Source organism: Anthonomus grandis, chromosome 16 (genome assembly GCF_022605725.1).
Source record: "Anthonomus grandis grandis chromosome 16, icAntGran1.3, whole genome shotgun sequence".
In the NCBI taxonomy this organism is placed as follows: domain Eukaryota; kingdom Metazoa; phylum Arthropoda; class Insecta; order Coleoptera; family Curculionidae; genus Anthonomus; species Anthonomus grandis.
Window position 1 is genome coordinate 12565919 of NC_065561.1, and position 19551 is coordinate 12585469.

At 30.9% G+C, this 19551-nt stretch overlaps 1 protein-coding gene across 6 annotated transcripts in view; it reads left to right on the forward strand.

Annotated features, from left to right (window-relative positions):
- Positions 1-19551, forward strand: part of LOC126745805 (afadin) — a 465103-nt gene that overhangs the window by 134556 nt on the left and 310996 nt on the right. Inside the window, exon 1 of one of the 6 annotated variants that reach the window (XM_050453816.1) lies at positions 4941-5452. The exons of the other annotated variants lie outside the window; for them this stretch is intronic. Coding sequence (XP_050309773.1) covers positions 5431-5452 — 22 coding nt within the window. The 5' untranslated portion in view covers positions 4941-5430. Of the gene's footprint in view, positions 1-4940; positions 5453-19551 lie in introns of those variants that run through there. 6 annotated transcript variants of the gene reach the window in all.

The following is a 19551-nucleotide window of genomic DNA, read 5'->3' on the forward strand; positions in this document are numbered from 1 at the left end:
ACTATAAGGGATTGGACCTTTATCTCTGTTAAGATTGGTTTTCTGATTTTTGAATATTGTAAAGCTTTTATATGGATCTTATTTTCTATTGTTATTAACTGGTTTAAGTAATTTTAAATTATCTATTGCTACAAAGTATTTACAGTGCCAGTATTTACAAAAAATGTTCAGCCACACTTGACTTTTCAACTCTTTCATATTTCACATGAGCTATAAAAATAAAACTGTGGAAATTTATGATTAAATAAATTGAATTGAATTTCTACATAAAGAAGGAAAGTGTTCTTACTTTTATTCTTACTCTCTTTATTTATAGTATTCTTAATTCTCGCATCTCCTACGTGAAATGAAAATATAGGAGATTTGATTTGGGTTATGATAGGACTAGTCGCAATCACTGTTGTAAATAATAATTGTAGGAGGATTGCGAGGCTTTTCTGAAGTGTATTCCTAGGAAAAAATGTTTTTTTAGGCTCTTCTATCATATACAACTCTCTTGTTCTTAGTAATAATTTTGCTACCTATAATTTCTTGAATATATTCTATTTGCTTACGCGGCTTATCTTTGATTCTTAAAGCAGATTTATCGGTTACAGAGATTTCTGATCCTGATGGGATATTTATGGGGGTTTCTCTATTTTTGGTTTGTTTTTCATCTAAATGTTATTTAGTCCTAAATGAATAAATACATTTTTATTTTGTGAAGTGTACCAGGAACTAATTAATAAGGAAGTTTTAAATTCGGTGCCATTATCACAGGTCATCTGCATGGTAGCTTTTAAAAATAGATAAATTATCTAGATCTGTAAGTGCGTTGTAACTGGGTTCTAGGACGTAGGCTTGAGCGCAACGTGAGGAAACATCTATTACTGTTAAGAATTTTACGATGAAAATTTGGAAATTTTCGATATGGATAAATTTTAAAGATTCCCTAGGTGCGGGCGTCAATAAAAATTTAAATTTCGTAGGTAGCGGTCATATTTGACTTGTTGACATATATCACAATTATTTATGTATTGGCTGTTACTACTTAGAAGAAATGAGACCAACCATGTACCAAGAAATGCATGCTAACCATTTTATGTTAAAAAACGATTAAAAAATGATTAGAATCACTAGTTATGTATCTGAAAGTATTTGTTTTTTTCTATAGTGCATACTCTTAACATTAAGTTGGGAATGGGAACTCTGACTCCAGGACTAAACGGGACTGCGCTTTTTGAAAGGTCTTATTCTTACCAGATAACATCCTTGTATAATATTACTCCTGGTCCTTCGGTGCAAACCAGTATCTATGTTTACTTGTAACAATTTTAAAAACATCCTACCCAATAATTTAATATAAATAATATTACGCTAAATATTTTTTACATAATTTTTCTTCCTTTTCTCAGTAAGTATCTATTATTACAATGTATTCTTATATGATTTTAGTCTTAATAATAAATTAGTCTTTTGTTGCTTTCATTTTTTCAATTTTATTTTTCAACTATCTTTTTTTTCTCTTTTTTAACAAAACATCTTTTTGCCAGGTCTAGCAATGTAATGTACTAAACTTCTTTTGTTAACTTAAAATATGTATTAATTTTAATATTATTTAATATAATTAGTTAGGGTAGTTGCAAGGGTTGCGCGGAAGAACACTTTAGTGTTCACTCAGTATTATTAAATTGAAGTCTGCCTTTTTCTTCTATGTTTTGCCTTACATAAAGAGTATTATTATTATTGTTATTATTATTATTTTTATTATCAGATTTAATGTCAAACGGCAATCGCATTTCCCTCTGGGGAAGAGGAGATCGTTCACTTATCCCAGATATCTCAGATATCAGAAGCTTGAAGCTCTGATGGAGTCCTTTTCATGTTATCGGAGTCTGTTTTTTACCTTTATTAACAAATAATAAACTTAAACTAAAAGTACATAATACATTTAATATTTTAAAATAGGACCAAGCACTTAAAGTCTGTTCAAAGTTCATTCACGCCCAATATAAATAAAACTAAGTACTCTGGGATTAGTAATAGCTATTGCACTCCCGAGGGGGTATCAATGAAATTTGAACATCCTCTACTAATAAATTGGTCTATTTGAAGCGATATCTCATTCTCAGGAACAAAATCACTAAGGTTAGTAAGGAAGCATCTACGATGATATAAATGAGCTTTAATTTACCCAATCAAGCTAGTAGCGTCCCCTTGTCATATACCACCAAGCTACCACCTCTCCTTTTCTTTCTCTTTCTGGCTCGGAAGGTCGGGGACGGGCCGTATGCTGGCAGTACCTTTGCCAGAACCTTTAACTAGTTGATGTTATCTACGTTTCCAATGAACTTTCTGACGATTCGAGATGTGGATAATAGCGTCGACTTCTGCATGAGCTTATAGATACTTTTCCTAAGGTTGAGCAGTTTCATGTTTTCGATCAGGCTCTTCGGTATTACTGCTATTATGTTGACACAATAATTGGAACTGTCCGCACTTCTCTCTCAGCACTCATTTGCTATTGTCTTCATATCTGGTGTTCTAGATCCCTGTACTTGACAATCTTTTCATTATGTTTCGCTCTTAGGTTGTCTTTCCAAAAATTTTATCTATTAGTATTAGGCCAGGCCTGTTGTTACTTACTCGTTGGTATGTCAGTACAGTGCGACCCCCATTACAATTTGTGTTGCTCATTTTCAAGAACTGGTTCCGGCTTATAGTTATAATATCGTACCTTGGCTTCTGATAAGATGTTTTAATTTTCTGCGAGCTCTTGGCGCATTATCCTTGCAACTAGATCATGCCGTTCTTTATATTCCGTTGGTGCAAGAGTTTGACGTCCACCGGTGACATGCTGAATAGACTCCGTTGTCTCACATCCATACCTATATCTGTTCGAGTCACCTACAACTTTAGAAAATGTCTTGTTGGTATTACTTGATCTTACTCGACTTCTCAAAGATATTTGACAAGATTCATCTTATCTAGCTATTTTTTAGACTTAAAGGTTTTAGCTGTTTAATCCATGTATCTATGACGTTCCTGTGTGTCCCGTTGCGTCGAAACAAATGTTGGGATTTACGCTTTTAAGTTTTTGAGGCATCTCTGCTAGCCCAATTCTCGTTCCAGGGATCAAACTTTACAGGGTTTCCCAAATTCGAGGCTCACCATTGAGATCTCGTTAGCTAGAAGAGATACGAGGTCGGTTAAATTGAGGCAAAGTTGCGCAATTTGGTGCTCATTAAAACGCCTCCGAAGTTCCGAAGATATTTGAAAAAACCGAATATTAGCGATTTCATTTTTATTTTTTTACGACTCTGTTTGAATAGATGTAACAAAATAAATAACTCATTCTTATTGCTATTTTCGCTATATTACAAAATGGTGTCGTCAGATTTTCAAACCGACGTTTTGTATTTGAGCTGTCATCATCAAGTTTGTTTTTTTAAACACGGTCCTGAACTTTTTATTACGGATTTTAAGAGCCCCTTATGTTCTTAAACCAATGATGTATCGCACTTATTCAAAAATTATAAGTTAATGGATATTTACGTAAGGACTCATGCGTTAAAGAGAAAGACAAAAAATATATTTTTAATAGGATTAAAAATGTTTTCTTTACAATGCTAGTATATTTAGTTTTATTTTTCTCCCGAAGATGCTAGCATCGTTAGCGAAACACGTGTCGAGAGTAAAAATAAAGAGTTTTGGTTATAAAATTTTACAACGGTCAATAGAAAACCCAAGTGATTGTTGTAAGACCTCAGGGCCAACAATCATTTAATATATGGGTTGGTATGTAACACAATAAAATTATAGGCCTGTTTTTTTCTTGAAAGAAATCTAATTTCCGAATTTATTAATTGACTAGCATTTATTAAATATCAATTTAAGGATACCAATTTGGATTGGAAACCAAGGACCGTCTTTATCAAAATACTGGAGAAAAAATAAAAAATTCCAAGTCTCAGTCTCAAAACATCTTTTTATGTGTCAATCAGGTTACATGTTTCGCTAATAAAGCATCATAAGACCTTATAGCTAGATGAAGTACTGCTACAGTACTTAGCAGACTTGGAGTTTTTTTATTTTTTCTCTAGTTACGTAGGTCTCTTTGAGATAATGGGCGAGTTCTTTCAATTTATCCATATACGCCACAAAATCTTGAAGCTTTACGTCAAGACCTAACAAGGGAGATCAGGGCTATCCCCGCAAGAATTATTCAGCGTGCAATCCATAAAATTCACAGGCTGACACGAAAATGCATCCAAGCAGTCAAATTACTCTAATTATATTTGAATATTTTCTTTAATTGTGTTATTTTTAAACCTCTGTTTATGTTAGTGTTTAAGCGTTTTTTATTAATACTTTATTATAAAAAAAGGTGTTTGTTTTTAATCCCATTACATTTTTTGTCATTATTATAAAATTTTTGAATGAATGTTGGTTTAGCAACATAAGGGGCTCTTAAAATCCGTAATAAAAAATCCAGGGCCGTATTTTAAAAAACAAAATTGATGATGACAGCTGAAATACTGGTTTGAAAATCTGACGACACCATTTTGTAATATATAAAAAGCAGAAAGAGAATGAGTAATTTATTTTTTATATTTATTCAAATAGAGTCGTAAAAAAAATAAAAATGAAATCACGAATTTTCGGTTTTTTCCAAATAACTATTCGGAACTATTTAAAATTTCAAAAGGGTCCAATTTCAATTCCTTTTAGTGAGCACCAAATTGCGCAACTTTGCCTCAATTTAACCGACCTCGTATCTCTTCTAGTTCACGAGATCCCAATGGTGAGTACAATATCTGCAACGTAAAATCCTTGCCTAAAAGTCAGCTTAAGAACAGGTGTTACCTCAAAATTAACATTTTCAATCTCCATCAAGTCAAGCCTCTATCAAATTAATCCCGAAATCCATCCCCTGCTAAGCACCACTTTCCCTACTTATACCTGACCTAAGCCACCCTCGTTCCACCATAGATTGATGGGACTTATGATGCACCTGAATATTCGGATAACAGATAAACAAAAACAGATAGAACGGCAACGTTGCCGAGGGCGCATGCTTGAGCGCCCGCTGAGGGTTCGAGTTCAGCGTTCACAAAGCGCGGCGAAGAATCTCCTGCGATAGACACGAAATGCAGGAATTAAAATAACGAACGCACCGACGTCATAAACTTACGTACCACTTTACGGCATCGAAAAGCGCACTTACCAATTTTGCGCGAGGGAGTTGCTTCTTTTAAACACCCCGTATTTTTTTCGAGTTTTTTTTTAAGTTTTCAATTCTTTCACCGGTTCGGAGTTTTTGTTTGTTTTACCGGCTTAACGCGGAAGGGGGAGATGGAGCTGCCGGTATTTTTTAATTATTGTGAACTTAATTAGGTTAAAGGGGCAGGCGCGATGACGTAGATCCTTGGAGCATGTGAGAGAGATACAATGATGGACTGGGGAATAAGACGTATGTATTTTTTTATGTGTTGGTTTGTTTTTGCTCATTCGTGTGTTTTTGTGATTAAAAACTTTTAAGTTAATGTCTTCTTAATTTTAAACTTCGCATACCCAGACTGAATAACAAATGGTTTTGTTTTCTTGACACCTGAAACTCTAAAATTATCAATTATTCTTATGTTTTTGCACATTTGTAACTTTTACTGAAGTTGGCTAAAGCGACAAATAATAAATTTTCTCTTATTTATGGGATACATACTTAAAAAAAAATACATATCTGTACCCCAGAGCCAGATTATGTTAAGTCCAAAATGTGCATTTTTCAATAGAGTAATTTTATTCCAAATATTTTACAAAATTTTAAATTACAAAAAACCATTTTTTTAAATTTATTTTTTTATTAAATATTTAAATTTACTTTAAGGATAAGAATAAAGAGTAGAAAAGCGATTCTAGCATTTACCTATTGTTTTTGTGACTTAACACATAGTCTTCTTCGGATAATTTTAATTTTTTTTGGATTTAATTTATATTTTAAGTCCCAAAGAAGGGACTTAATATATTTTTAAAACGTGTTAGGTCCACTTATCGTTAATGCACAATTTATTCAAAAAAAAAACTACAAATATTTATTTAAATATTCAAATAATTGTAATTAAGAAAAGTTGGGTTACATACAAAAATTTTATAGTATTAGAAATATTTAGATTTTTATTCACTTTCTTAGTTTTTGCCATATTCTAAATTCTTATAATAATCATAGAATCTTTTTGGTACCCATTTTAAAAGTTTTTGCAAATGGTTGTACTTTTTGGCTGAAAGTGCGGTTTAGGCCCTGCCCTAATGGGGGCAATCAATATGGGCATGCAATTAGTTCGTCTGGTCCTTCTGTTAAAGTCAACTTCCATAAACTCTTTTTCAAAGTCTGCTTTATAGTAAAATCCCAGGGTTATCTTTTCTAGCTTGCATATGAACCGCATGCGATATTAAAAAGTCTTTTCCTAAGTTATCCTTTTTCTGCTGAATATATGGTGCCGTCGAGCTATTAAAAAGTTGCTTAAACTCCTTAAAGTCAGAGGTTTCCATCTTGACTAGTTTTTTTCTTTCACGCTCGATCACAGAATGAACATCAGCCTCCAAATGAGTGCGTCCACTCGCTAGAAACTTACGATTAATGGTATTTATGTTTGGTTTAATCTGAAGGATGTAAAAATATGACATAACCATTAAAATGTTTCTGTTTTGGCTGGGACAGTTATCGGACCAAATTGTTATCTCATCTGAAACATATGTCTCTACCCATTTTATTAAGCATGAAGCTACTTCATTTCCTCCGCGACCAGCTACGCTCTCATCCCACATCATGCAAAAACTTTTTTTATCTGTCACATCTTGTATTGTTAAGTTATATGTCCACAGCTTAAGAGAATAGAAGCTTTGGGATTTATGTAGATCTGGTGTTGGTAGACATATTTTCTGGAGATCAATCATTATAACTTTTGTTTCTCGTAAATTTTCCCTCGACTTTTTTATCTTCAGATTTAAGCTTATATCTATAGTTGGTATCTGCAATATGCTTATCATAGTCAGTTTGCGCGCTTTGACGTAATTTAAGAGATTCCGCTTCACGGATATTAAGCTGAAGCTCATCGCATAGGTCACATTGTCAGGACTCTTAAAGGAGTAGTTATATTCATAGTTAAATATCTCTGAATATAACCACTCCTTTGCAATGTTTTCGGCTCCAAGACCATTCTCTTAAAATTCTTCTAAATAAAGATTATACATCCTACTTATATTCAAATGATTGCCGAGATATTTCTTTTTTGTTTTTTGGCGGAAATAGTGTGACTCGTAAGCTGGAAATTTCGAAATATGGGCTCGAACAGCGTTTCGAACCTCCTCTGAGATTTTGCTGACAGGTAAGTGTTTTCTTCTTTTATCAGGTGTTACAATGCCTCCATCCTTTTTCTTTTTAATTGCAGTATCCACTGTTTGCTGAGAGATGCTCAGTGTATTTAAAAAAAAAACTTTTTGCAAACCTTTTCTTTTACTCCGCCTGTTTCAAAACTATAGTTATTAGTAAAATTTCTTTTTGCCCGTCTTTGACCAGTTCCCTACGTCTTTTTATTGGTATTTGAGAAACGTTGGATGCTATGTATTGCCTTCTTACATTTATTATTTTTGATGGGCTCCAGAAATACTTATGAATAATTTGGCGACGCTCCTGAGAAATTGTATTTCTACATAAGAGTTTGCAAGTATCACCACATGGTTCCTTAAGAGATTTCGATTTCATAATTGATTGCCACTGTCCGTTTTGCATTCTAATCATGAATACCGATTCCTTTTTGTTACATTTTTTTTTCCAAATTTTTGGATCTCGTCTTCTTTTTCGGGTTAGTATTTTAGCTTGTACTTCGCATTGATCTAGTTCAGCATTAGATGCACCTTCGTCTTTATCTTGCTCAGCTTCATCTTCTAATTCTGATGATGAATACTTAGGATCCGCCACATCGTCATCACTGTCAAAATCTAATAATTCTCGGTCTGGAGTTCTATGCGATTGATGCTCCTCGTTACATGTTTTTTTAATCTCCCTTCTGAATTATTCGAATCTGCGCTTAAACTAAATGCTGATTGCGATGGAAGTACACATCCTATTTGGGAATCCCCGTTTTCACGACTGGTGTTTTCTGACAAACAAAAACATACATTTATAATAAATAGGATGAAATTATTGGATTGATTGGATAAAATGTTATGAAATATTAGTCAAAATTATTTAAGCTAGATAGTTTATAAAATTTAAGTGCTTTACAAACTTACCAGGTGTTTCCATTTTATTGAATCCTATCTCTAAGTTCATTTGAAGGTTCTCTGGATATTCAGGTTTACACCCACTAGGAGGATCATCTTTTTTACCTTCGACAAATTCTGAAAAAATAATATTTCTTTTCTAAAATACCTATCACTTTTTTTTTAATTTAACACCATATGTTAAGTCCTAATTATTATGCTATTTAATAGGGGTAAACTATATTAAGTCTATTCTATGACTTAATTAATGCAAAAAAAAACTATTAATTGGGACAATACGTTATTTAGTTTGTTAAAATAATAGGTGCCTTCTATAGTAACAAGTATTTTTTACGTACCTGATTTTCTTATTCTGTTTAGACCTTGGTGATTTTCATCCTTTCCAGGTACTTCATCAGGTATCACCTTACCTAATATTTTAGCGGTCCTAGAAGACCACGGGGTCGTCGAAGTTGACGGTGTCGATGAGATAAAAAAATACCTTCCTCAAAAAATACACCCTTAAAACAGTTTTAATCAAACAATAATTTTTAGCACTCCCGAAAAAAATGTTTATTTACGGACTTAATACATTAGACTAAATACGAAATCCCAAGCCAAATAAGGTTAATGCGACTTAGCATTGTTTGGGTTTGTGCGCTATGAGGACTTAACATTTTTTTAAATTGGCTATTTACAGTAATTTTTAAGATATGTTAAATCTAAAAATATCAAAAGATGCGGGGCATAATGTTATTTGATATAACATATTAAGGTTGATTTTTGTTAATTTGGATTTAACATAGTCTGGCTCTGGGGTACAGATATGTGTTTTATTTAGCTGGTATTAATTATTTTAATCCTAAGGTCAAAAAAGTTAAATATATATTTAATGCTTTTTTAGCTCTAACCTAAAATGAAAATGAAAACTCTCTTTTTTACATTTTGTTTTAAATCCGATTTTTTTTATTTACTTTTTGTTCCGAACATTGCAAACCCATGTAAATTAAAAAAAAAAGTATAAACAAATAGAACGGGGTATTTTTGCATTTTTAATAAGCCATCTAGTATTACATTCAGAGAAGTTTCTATTAAGCAATAATTCTAAGATGAAAATCTGTGATAAATAATACTTCAAATAAACATTAATAATACAGAAACATGCTCTTGCAACAATAGAAACATCCCAGCACTGACCGTATTTTCCCACAGATGTACCAGAAATGTTTCTGGCAGCGACCATGCCATCTTTTTTAACATTTCTATGACATTCTATTTGAGATGTTTCTGCGGCATTTTTTTTCGACAGAATTTCCTATGTATGTTTCTAGTACGTGATATATTTATTGGGGACATATTATACCACAAATTTATCATCAAAACAATAGTAACATTCTTGTTTTAGATCTTGTTAAAATACAAATCAAGATCAAGTTAAATGATCAAAAACATATTTCATTCGTACTTTTATAATAAATATAAATATACAGTATGTTTTTTGTATTGCCACGAAATTTAGATGAAATCAAGTAAAAAAGTTCTGTATATACTGGACCACCCTCCAGTTTAAACGTCATTAATTTTAATACATGAAAGAGAATTTAAAAAGATATAGACTTTCATTATAACATTTTTCTCAGAAATGTTTAATAACAGAGATACAGGGTGTTAAAGTTAAGAATAATTATTTGTTTATTTATCATAACTTTTAAACTACCAGCTCAATTTTAATTAAATTTCGCATGCAGGTTATTGTAGTGAATTGTCAGTTACTGATATAACCAATTTTTAAAAAAATTGCCAGTTTTTAGATTCTTCCTTTGATTTGGAAAAAAAATTACTCCTGCAAAATTATGATGTAAGGCGCTGTTTTTAAAATATCTTAGTTTAATTATTCAGAACCGAAATGAAATAATGTCTTAAGGTAACTTTTGATCATCTTTTATATTCAGCCTTTATACAAATCCAAGCCCGATTCCTTTTTTTTTATAAATTTTTGCAACATTTTAGCAGGTATTTCTAAACAATTAAATTAAGATATTTTAAAAACAGTGCCTTAAATCGAAATTTTGCAGGAGTAACTTTTTTCCAAACTCAAGGGAGAATTTAACAGTTAACTTCTTATAAAAACATATTTTATCACCTCGCAGATTTGAGGCAACAAAGGACCAAAGCCCTCCGTATGTTAAGCCACTGGCAATTTTTTTAAAAATTGGCTTTATCAGTATTTCGCAATTTACTACAATAAGCTGCATGCGAAATTTAATTAAAATTGAGTGATAGTTTACGAGTTATGATAAATAAACAAATATTTATTCTTAACTTTAACACCCTGTATCTTTGTTATTAAACATTTCTGAGAAAAATTTTATAGTGAAAGTCCATTTCTTTTTAAATTCTTTATCACGTACTAAAATTAATGACGTTTAAACTGGACCACCCTGTATATAAAGTAACCAAAAGGCAATAAAATTCTTTAAATTATTACCCTTTTGAAATTTACTAAAAGGAAATATTAGGAACAAAACAAATGTAAATATAATAATCAAAACACAAAATATCATTTTAAAATTGACTATCCAATTATTGTTAATAATTAATTATTAAAGATTTGTTTACTGACATTCTGATTTGTGTCATTTTTCTATAATTTTTTCTGTGTTACTGAAGTCTTAGCAAGCCTTGTATTTTAAAGTCGGTTATCCTTTTGTTTGTTGAAATGCTCGATTTGGTATCTAAAATAAAAATTGAAAATTATTCAGTAAATTCATAATTTTTGAAAAAAAATTATAAGGAATAATATGGCGTTTTCCTTATAATTATTTCTATAAATAGATACTTACCAAATCTTTATAATGAAGTTTTCAAATTTCAGAAAGCAGGAATCTTAGTTAGGACAATTGCAAAATATTTAGGTTTTTTATTCAACTATTCATTCACTTTTTGAATTTCATTGAATTCCCATTGAGATTGGTATTATAATATAGCTACACTAGCATTGATTAGGCTACATTGTATATGTGTATCTAAAAAATAACAAATAAATTATTGACATGCAGTTAGTTTAGTTGCTCTATGATATAACATAAATAAAGACACTTAAAACAGAAAATACTAACCAACATTTTCCACATTGCCGGACTCTGTTAATAATGCCTTTAATCAAAAAGTGTCCCAAATTAAAATTTCAGGTCTACATTAGGAAGATAACTTTGCATATGGGAGGCATCATAACAGTAGCAGAGACCAAAGTTACCTTTTTTTAAATGGAATGGTATATTTTTTTATGCGTTTTCCGATTCTACACACAATTTTATGCTATACTTTTAAGTTCAACAGATTAAAAGATGCAATGGTTTAACAACATATCGGGAGTTATCAATTCACATTCTGCTTTAGTTGTCTTGTAATCCGTTAATATTTTCCGGCATTCTCGCATAATCTTTATTTTTTAAATGCCCCTCGAGAAAGTAGTCTAGGGGTTTAAGATCAGGGCTTTTTGCTGGCCATTCAACTTCACTTTTTCTGACAATCCAACGAAGTTGTATTTAAGAATCTTCTTCTATTAACTCGAAAATGAGGAGGGGCGCCATTAGATTCGTAGAGAGTAATTCGTTATGAGAATGGTCCAGAGGTAAACAACGTCATTTGCTACGCTGGCGCTACTTTTTTATTTTAAGTTTATTTCTTTTTATATTAATCTCCAGAATAAGGTGTTTTTAAGTAATATCTTAAGTTAATTTTTTTAGTTGTTGTTTCGTGTTATCTGGGAAGTCGCTGGCAAAATAAAAGAAATATAAAGTTAATAAATTGAACCTAAAGTGTAACATGTAAAGGCTTAGACAGGAATATATAAGATTGTTAACACAACACAATAATAAACATATTACAACACAAACTATTTAAACTTGCTGACCTTTCCCAAAATATATTTGCATCTTCAGGGCAACAGAAAAAAAGCTTAAGACAACAGAAATAAAAGTGTTTGTACAGTTGAAATTTAATAATAATTACTGATTATTTTTCTTGAACAACTGATTTTCCTAATTGTAGTACCACCAAAGTTAGACACACACACTTATAAACGAGAAAAAAGACAATAAATATAGCAAATAAAATCTAAAATAACAAAATAATAAATAGTTACATTGAATTAAACTCTTATAGATAGAAACTTAACATCAGAATGATACTTATCACATCAATTACTAATATAATTAAATTAAATTCTAAATTAAATTCCATAACTTTTAATGTCATCATTAGCGAGTATTATTTTTCCAACTTATCTAGGATTAAATATATCCAGTCCATTACATATATATTTTTAATAATTTATCCAGGTGACGTACTGACAGTAGTAGTTTTAAATGATGGTTTTAGTTTTTTTTGTAAAAGTAACACAGCAATAATTTTTGTTCTAATTTAAATACATCCTATTTTCAATGGGGTTCCTTTTTGTTGGGTATTACGTCATTTTAAATGATTATCAATTTAGAAATTAACTAATATACATTATAACCTTAATAATATAAACTTTAACCTTTAACGATACCTTTCATTATAATTTATTCATTCTAGTTCAATAATTTTTAAATACATAAATTTTCTTAAGGGCGGAAATAGATTTTTTTTATAAAGATAGGAGCTTTTATCTGAAAGAAAGCGAGAAGGTTTTTTTTCGACCTCTTTGCTCGTTTCTTTCTTTTAATATTCTACCTAATTTTTTTTTAATGAAAGAAAGAAAAACCAATTTATTTAATAAAAAAAATCCTACCTTTAACCAACGTTCCGGTAGTGAACTTTACTATCAACTTGGTTATCAAAGTAAAAAAAATAAAGTAAAAATTTAGTTTTAATAATTTTTCATTAAAAGGTTAAGTTTTTGGAAATAAATATCGTACTGCATTTTGCGGTTAAAAATAGCTCTTATATTAAATTTTCTTAGCCATTATTTTAATTTCATCAAAGACACCAGTAGGTATAAATGGTAAAATAAGATTTCATATACGCAAATTATTAAATTCGTTAAAGCAGTAAAATTTTTTTTTTTTTTTTTTAAATATTTTAATCGCATTTTCAGTTTCAGTTGTTACATTTTGATTTTTACAAGAATATTTGTTATAATCAAAATGTACGATTATGTAAATTTACGTAACTACTTTAAAACATCGTCCAAGTTAGGCTGCAGCTTTAGCTGAAGCAAGCCTGTGGACACAGTAACGTAATCTGGGAAATCATTAATAAACTAACCACCAATTAATAGTACTGAATATTATTACTTATTGCCTGAAATAAGTATTCAGGAAACATTAGGAATAAGTTAAATAAATAATGCACACTCGAATTCTTTGTGAAACTGAGCGTTTCTTCATGTATAACTAATTTAAATATTGGATCTAGTATATTTGGAAGACTAATATTTTACAATATAATTCTATAATATAATATCTAAGATCATATGAAAAATAATTAAATTTTGTAAATCCTCTCCTATTTTAAATTCATTTTTATAATAATGCAAGATGTCTTAATTGAAATTATATGATTATATCTTAATAATTATTAATTTCTTATTAAAGGTGTTCCCATGCCATATTAACCATTTTTCTTTACTTAAGTTTTACGATATCTATTAAGGTCAGTAAGCCAGTGTATTATTTTTGTAACAAACGAACATTTTATTTTCTGCTTACCAAATTATTATTATATACAGTATTGTGCAAAAAGATAGCAACATTGAACTTTCCTGTTATATATGTTTTAATATCTATTTTATAAATAAGGTTTATATATTATTTACAAGAATAGTTAGAGCCTTTTTTTATTTTCATATTATCATATTTTTTGTATCATAATAAATAAAACACCAAATTGTTTTATGCAAATTTATTATTCAAAAATATAGCAACAAAAAATAATTTTGATTCTAAAAAAAATATAACCCAACTAAATTAAAATCAATTCAATATTTCGTGTAGTATCCCTTCTCCTTTATAACATCTACACATCGTCTTGGCATGGACTCAATTCATTTCATAATATAGTCATTGTTCACTTCTTTCCAAGCCTTTTCCACTATTTCAAAGAGAATATTTGTATTAGAGCATGTTAGGTGCCTGATTTTGGTGTCAATGTAATTCCATAAATTCTTTATAGGGTTTAGGTCTGGCGATTGAGATGGCCAGACCATTACATTTATTTTTTCATCGGATAGCCACCTCTTAACAAATTGAGAAGCATGTTTTGGATCGTTGTCATGCTGAAATATGGCTGTTACTGGCATGACTTCATTCATATATGGCACTAAATGTGTTGGCAGAATGTCTTTGTACATAAAACGCTCCATTTTGCCCACTATTCTTACTATGGGTCCCATGCCACGAGCCGAGAAACATCCTCATACAAGAATATTTCCCCCTCCATGTTTAACTGTAGGGCAAATGTACTTTTTGTTTAATCTTTGTTCACTGGGGCGTCTGACGTACATCATTCCATCAGTCCTGAATAAATTATATTTAGATTCATCACTAAATACGACTTTCCTCCAATCAGCTACAGACCAGTGGACATGAGATTGGGCAAAGTGAAAGCGAGCCTTGACGTTCTTCTTTGAGAGTAACGGTTTTTTGGCGGGGCGACGAGCAGGTAAGTTGGCATCAAGTAATCTTCTCCTTACGGTACTGGAACTGAGGTTTACTCCTCCACCCTATTTTAATTTTGCCAAAATTTGGGAAGAAGACAAAAAAGGATTTTTTTTGAAAATTCGTAGCAGCTGCCTATCCATCCCCAAATTTGTTTTTCTGGGTCTACCAGGAATGGACGCCGGTGCAGCTGTTCCAGTAATGTGAAATTTTTTGCAAACTCTGGATACGATTGACCTGTGAAGCCGTAAACTTCTTGCAATGTCACTCTGCCTAACACCATTTTCGTAATGCTCCACAATAATTTTTCTTACATCACCAGAGACGGTTTTTGAGCGACCCATTTTAAGTTAATTCTGAGATTCAAAAATAACAACTTTACAGCAGGTAAATCGATATTTAACTGATAAAATAAATGCGAAACAAGAATGTTGCTATATTTATGCACATTGTCTAAATAAACAAACATGAAGTTCCTTACTCTGCATTGGCATTCTTATGATATCTCGGTATATTTATAAATAATACAGAGGCGTGTACTTAAAAGTAAAGAAATAATATGGAATAAATAAAGGAGCAAATAATATTTTTGAAAACATCGCTTGTTGCTATATTTATGCACGATACTGTAGGTACTCTCTATGGTGTTTAAACCTGGTGAGTCAGAAGACCATACTTTATTGAAAAATTTAAAATAATTCGATTGTATATTCTTTGTATACTTCTTCTGCAGATGTATCTTGCTGTAGTAGAATCAAATTTTAAAATCCTATTTTCAATTAATTTTTATAATAATATAATGAGTCTTAGTTAAAAATGATTTTATCTAAATAATTACTAATTTCTTATTAAATTTGTTCCGATTCACAATTTTATTTTATTTAAATTTTACTGTGTGATCAATGAATAATTCAGTAAGCCAGTCTGCTCTGTCCTCTCTATTTTTACACGAGTTGTATGTCCACTTATAGACCTTCATGTAATACGATTATTAGGATTTTACGAAACCCTAATGGTTTTTATATGTTACGACCCCAAATAATTGCGAACATTCGACCAAATATTTAGTTGGATTTTGGGAGAAAATGAGATAATTAGTCGGAGTTTTTCTACCAAAATATGGAGTCTGGTAATGTTAATGTTACACAAAAGATACAGAAAGAGTTAAAAAAATCATATAATTGGTCTACAAACTTTTTAACTCTAATAAAGGATTATAATATAGTCACGTTCACAAGAAAAAAATTAATTTTCAAATACAAAATTCAGCCGCCAAAACACTTTTATGCTTGCCATTTTATTTCTTATTTTTTATATTTGCAAAAGCATACTTCCATTTACGTTATATATCTATACATAAATTAATAACTAGAATATATAATAATTGAAGAAAAATTACAATAAAACGCATCACATATATCTTATATATTGTTTACCACACTTATTATTGTGACATTTTGAATTGATGTAAATTATTTTAGTTGAAAAAAAACAGCTGGAGCGGAAATATGTCTTGTTTCCTAACATTGCATGAAAAAAAAAGTATGCTCGTAAGGCTATAGTGTGTCATCTCGAACATTTCTATATATTTCAATATTTATTACAACGATCGCATATCGTCAAGGTTTTTTTGGATCCCAGTTTTAAAAGTACTGGATAGTAGCTTTGAAATTATTCATTGTTCAATTCACTTTGCTGATTTAACCATTTTCCTATCTTCAAGAATAAAGAAGTTAATAATAGTGCAGACTAAATGTCAGGTATTGTCTATATTCATGTTTTAAATGAAATATTTTACTTATGAAAACTAAATGAAAAATTTACTTTTAATGAAAACTAAAAATTCTAAGCTAATAACTATTATATTGTCCCCTTCACTTACAGCTTATGAATATTTTATATCCTTATTTCGGTAACAGCGCAAAGTTTAACCATAATATACCCCTTCATATTATATTTGACGGTTCTTTGTCCAGGTGATTGTCTGAATAAATGAAATTAACTTGCATTGTGGAAAATCACCAAACAGCTCATATTGAGTGATCATTTAGACCCGTGTATTAGATTATTCAAACTCAATTTTCCTGAATCTTTTCGTCAGTATTTTAGTAAGTTCTTACGCAGATTTAACGGCGCCATCAAATCATTCTTACGAACATCGTAAAAATTTGTAAAATCCTTGGACTGATTTTTAAAACGTTAATGTTGACTTGACGGCTAGTAATCTACTTGCATTTAACATTTAATTTTACACGTATTTTGGAGTATAGGCATGATAGAAATATCGATTCAAGATTTTGCTCAATTAATTTAAAATAGATTTATTTTGGCAATACTCATGTGCAGTATTTGGTAATTTATGTATTACCAATAATTGAGCCAGTAATTGAATAAGGAGATTCTTGAAATTCATGATTTAATATCATGCTGAAACAGTATTGTGTGGTGGCATACGCTATTGAACATAACACCATAAAAAAAGATGCTTTCTACTCTATGGGGTCCTAAATGATCAACTAGATCTTTTCTCAGAAATGATAATTAAAAAGAATGTCTGAAATCTTTAGACCAGGTTTGTATAAAGGTAGACAGAATTTTGTTGATCACTTGTCAAAGAATCCTCATGAACTTATCAAAGAACCTGACAAACAATGTAAATAGCAGACGATATCATAGTTGTGACAGGGAAAAGGTAGCTTTTTTCACAGGTGTCATAAATTATGTCTAGCGGCGAATATATCCTTGATTTCAAGTCTAGAGTTATTTATTGAATTAGACGATAATATCAGTTAATTATGAATAGATTAACATTGTAGCGTTTTTACTGTTAGGGATGAATTAAAATACTTGACACACAGAAATAGTCAACTAAATTATAACACACGTAGACACTAAACAACATGCCTAAATGCTACTAGAACTTTATTTATTTATACCACATTTACTGTACAACTACTATATTTATTTCCTACAATGCTACAATTTCCAAAGGTAGACCACCGCACCGTTCCGGAACATTCGCCAACTTTCTACATGTGTCCCGAGATGTCGCGAGGTGTGTCCGCCGCTCGCCTCATCCTTGTCGCACCTTCGGGTCTAGGCGATGGATGAAATGATTACCGAATGATGACAGCTGGTTTATTCGCGCTGTAAAGATCGTTTTACTATCGGGATTTTAAATAAAAATAGCTTTATGGCATCACCAAAAAAGCCTTTTTTCCAAGTACTTATAATAGAATAATAAAACATATCCTATTGTTAGAGTTTCTTAGGATGTTATTGAGAAGTAGTGGTTTTGAATAAACTTATATTATTTCAAAATTTGCATCTAACAGGATGTTTTCCCACGTAATAATTTTATGAGCAACCTGAGGGAACAGTACTGAGTAATACCTTTTCTTTATGTCTGGAGAATATTCATCCCTTTACGTCTTTCAAAATGAGTAATTGTAGCGCCATCTAAGAACCATCCTTTAAAGCAGAATTAAGGTCTCGGTATCGGGAAAGGTAAACCATTCCGATATATGCGAGTATGGTAACGTACTGAAACATATATCGATGGTGTGTTTCCATATGTAGCTATCTACAAAATGCTTTATATTTAGGAGACACATAATAATGTTTAATAGGCTGTATCAAATCAAATCTATAAAAAAACACATTTTAATAAAACTCATCTTTTTATATATATTTTTTTTATTTGAATAAAATAAAAAAAAAATTCTTATAATGACCCAGATTTTCGAAAAACATAAATAATAACTAATTTAAACAGGAAAAATGCAGATAGCTATATTTGGCACATAATACTTTCTCAAAGTTGTAGTGATGCGAAAAGCTATAAACTTAAAGAACTAATTCTAAACATAATGAAAGATAAAAATAATTATTAATAACATTATTGTAAGAAAAAGTCTTCGCCCTCAGGGTCATTTACATCTGGAACCACCGTTTCATCCTCATCAATGGTTTCGTCACTAGCAAACACTTACATCATCATCGGGACACTTCCAGAATTGCAAATTTCTTTTAAATAAAGCCCCACAAACAGCTTCTTGATGTCCTCGAGAAAAACGGGGTGAGGGGTCCCGTGTTACAGGTCTTTGCGAACTATCTTGTGGAGCGGCAACAGTACGTTAAAATAGATGACACTTTAAGTGACCCATGTACAGTGAGAATTGGGATTCCACAGGGGACCGTTCTGGGACCCCTGTTGTTTATTCTGTACATCAACTCACTTACAACTTTAAACATAAACGGTATAATTATTTCATACGCAGATGATACTGTTGTTGCTTTTGACGGAGATACGTGGGAGGAAGTAAAAAAATGTGCTCAAACTGGAATTATGCTTGTAAAAAAATGGCTTGATATATACAAATTAACATTAAATGTCCAAAAAACCAACTATATTGCATTCTCAAAGACTAAAATAAATCGACCATTGTTCACACACTTAGATATTCAAAATCTACCAGATAAAATACAGGAAGCATCAAATGTAAAGTATTTGGGAATTATCATTGATAGTAACATGAAATGGGACTTACATACTGCACATTTAACAAAAAAAATTAATTTCCTAGTCTACAAATTTTACACTATTAGAAATATTTTAGACAGAAATATGCTTATAATTATATACCAAAGTTTAGTGGAATCAATG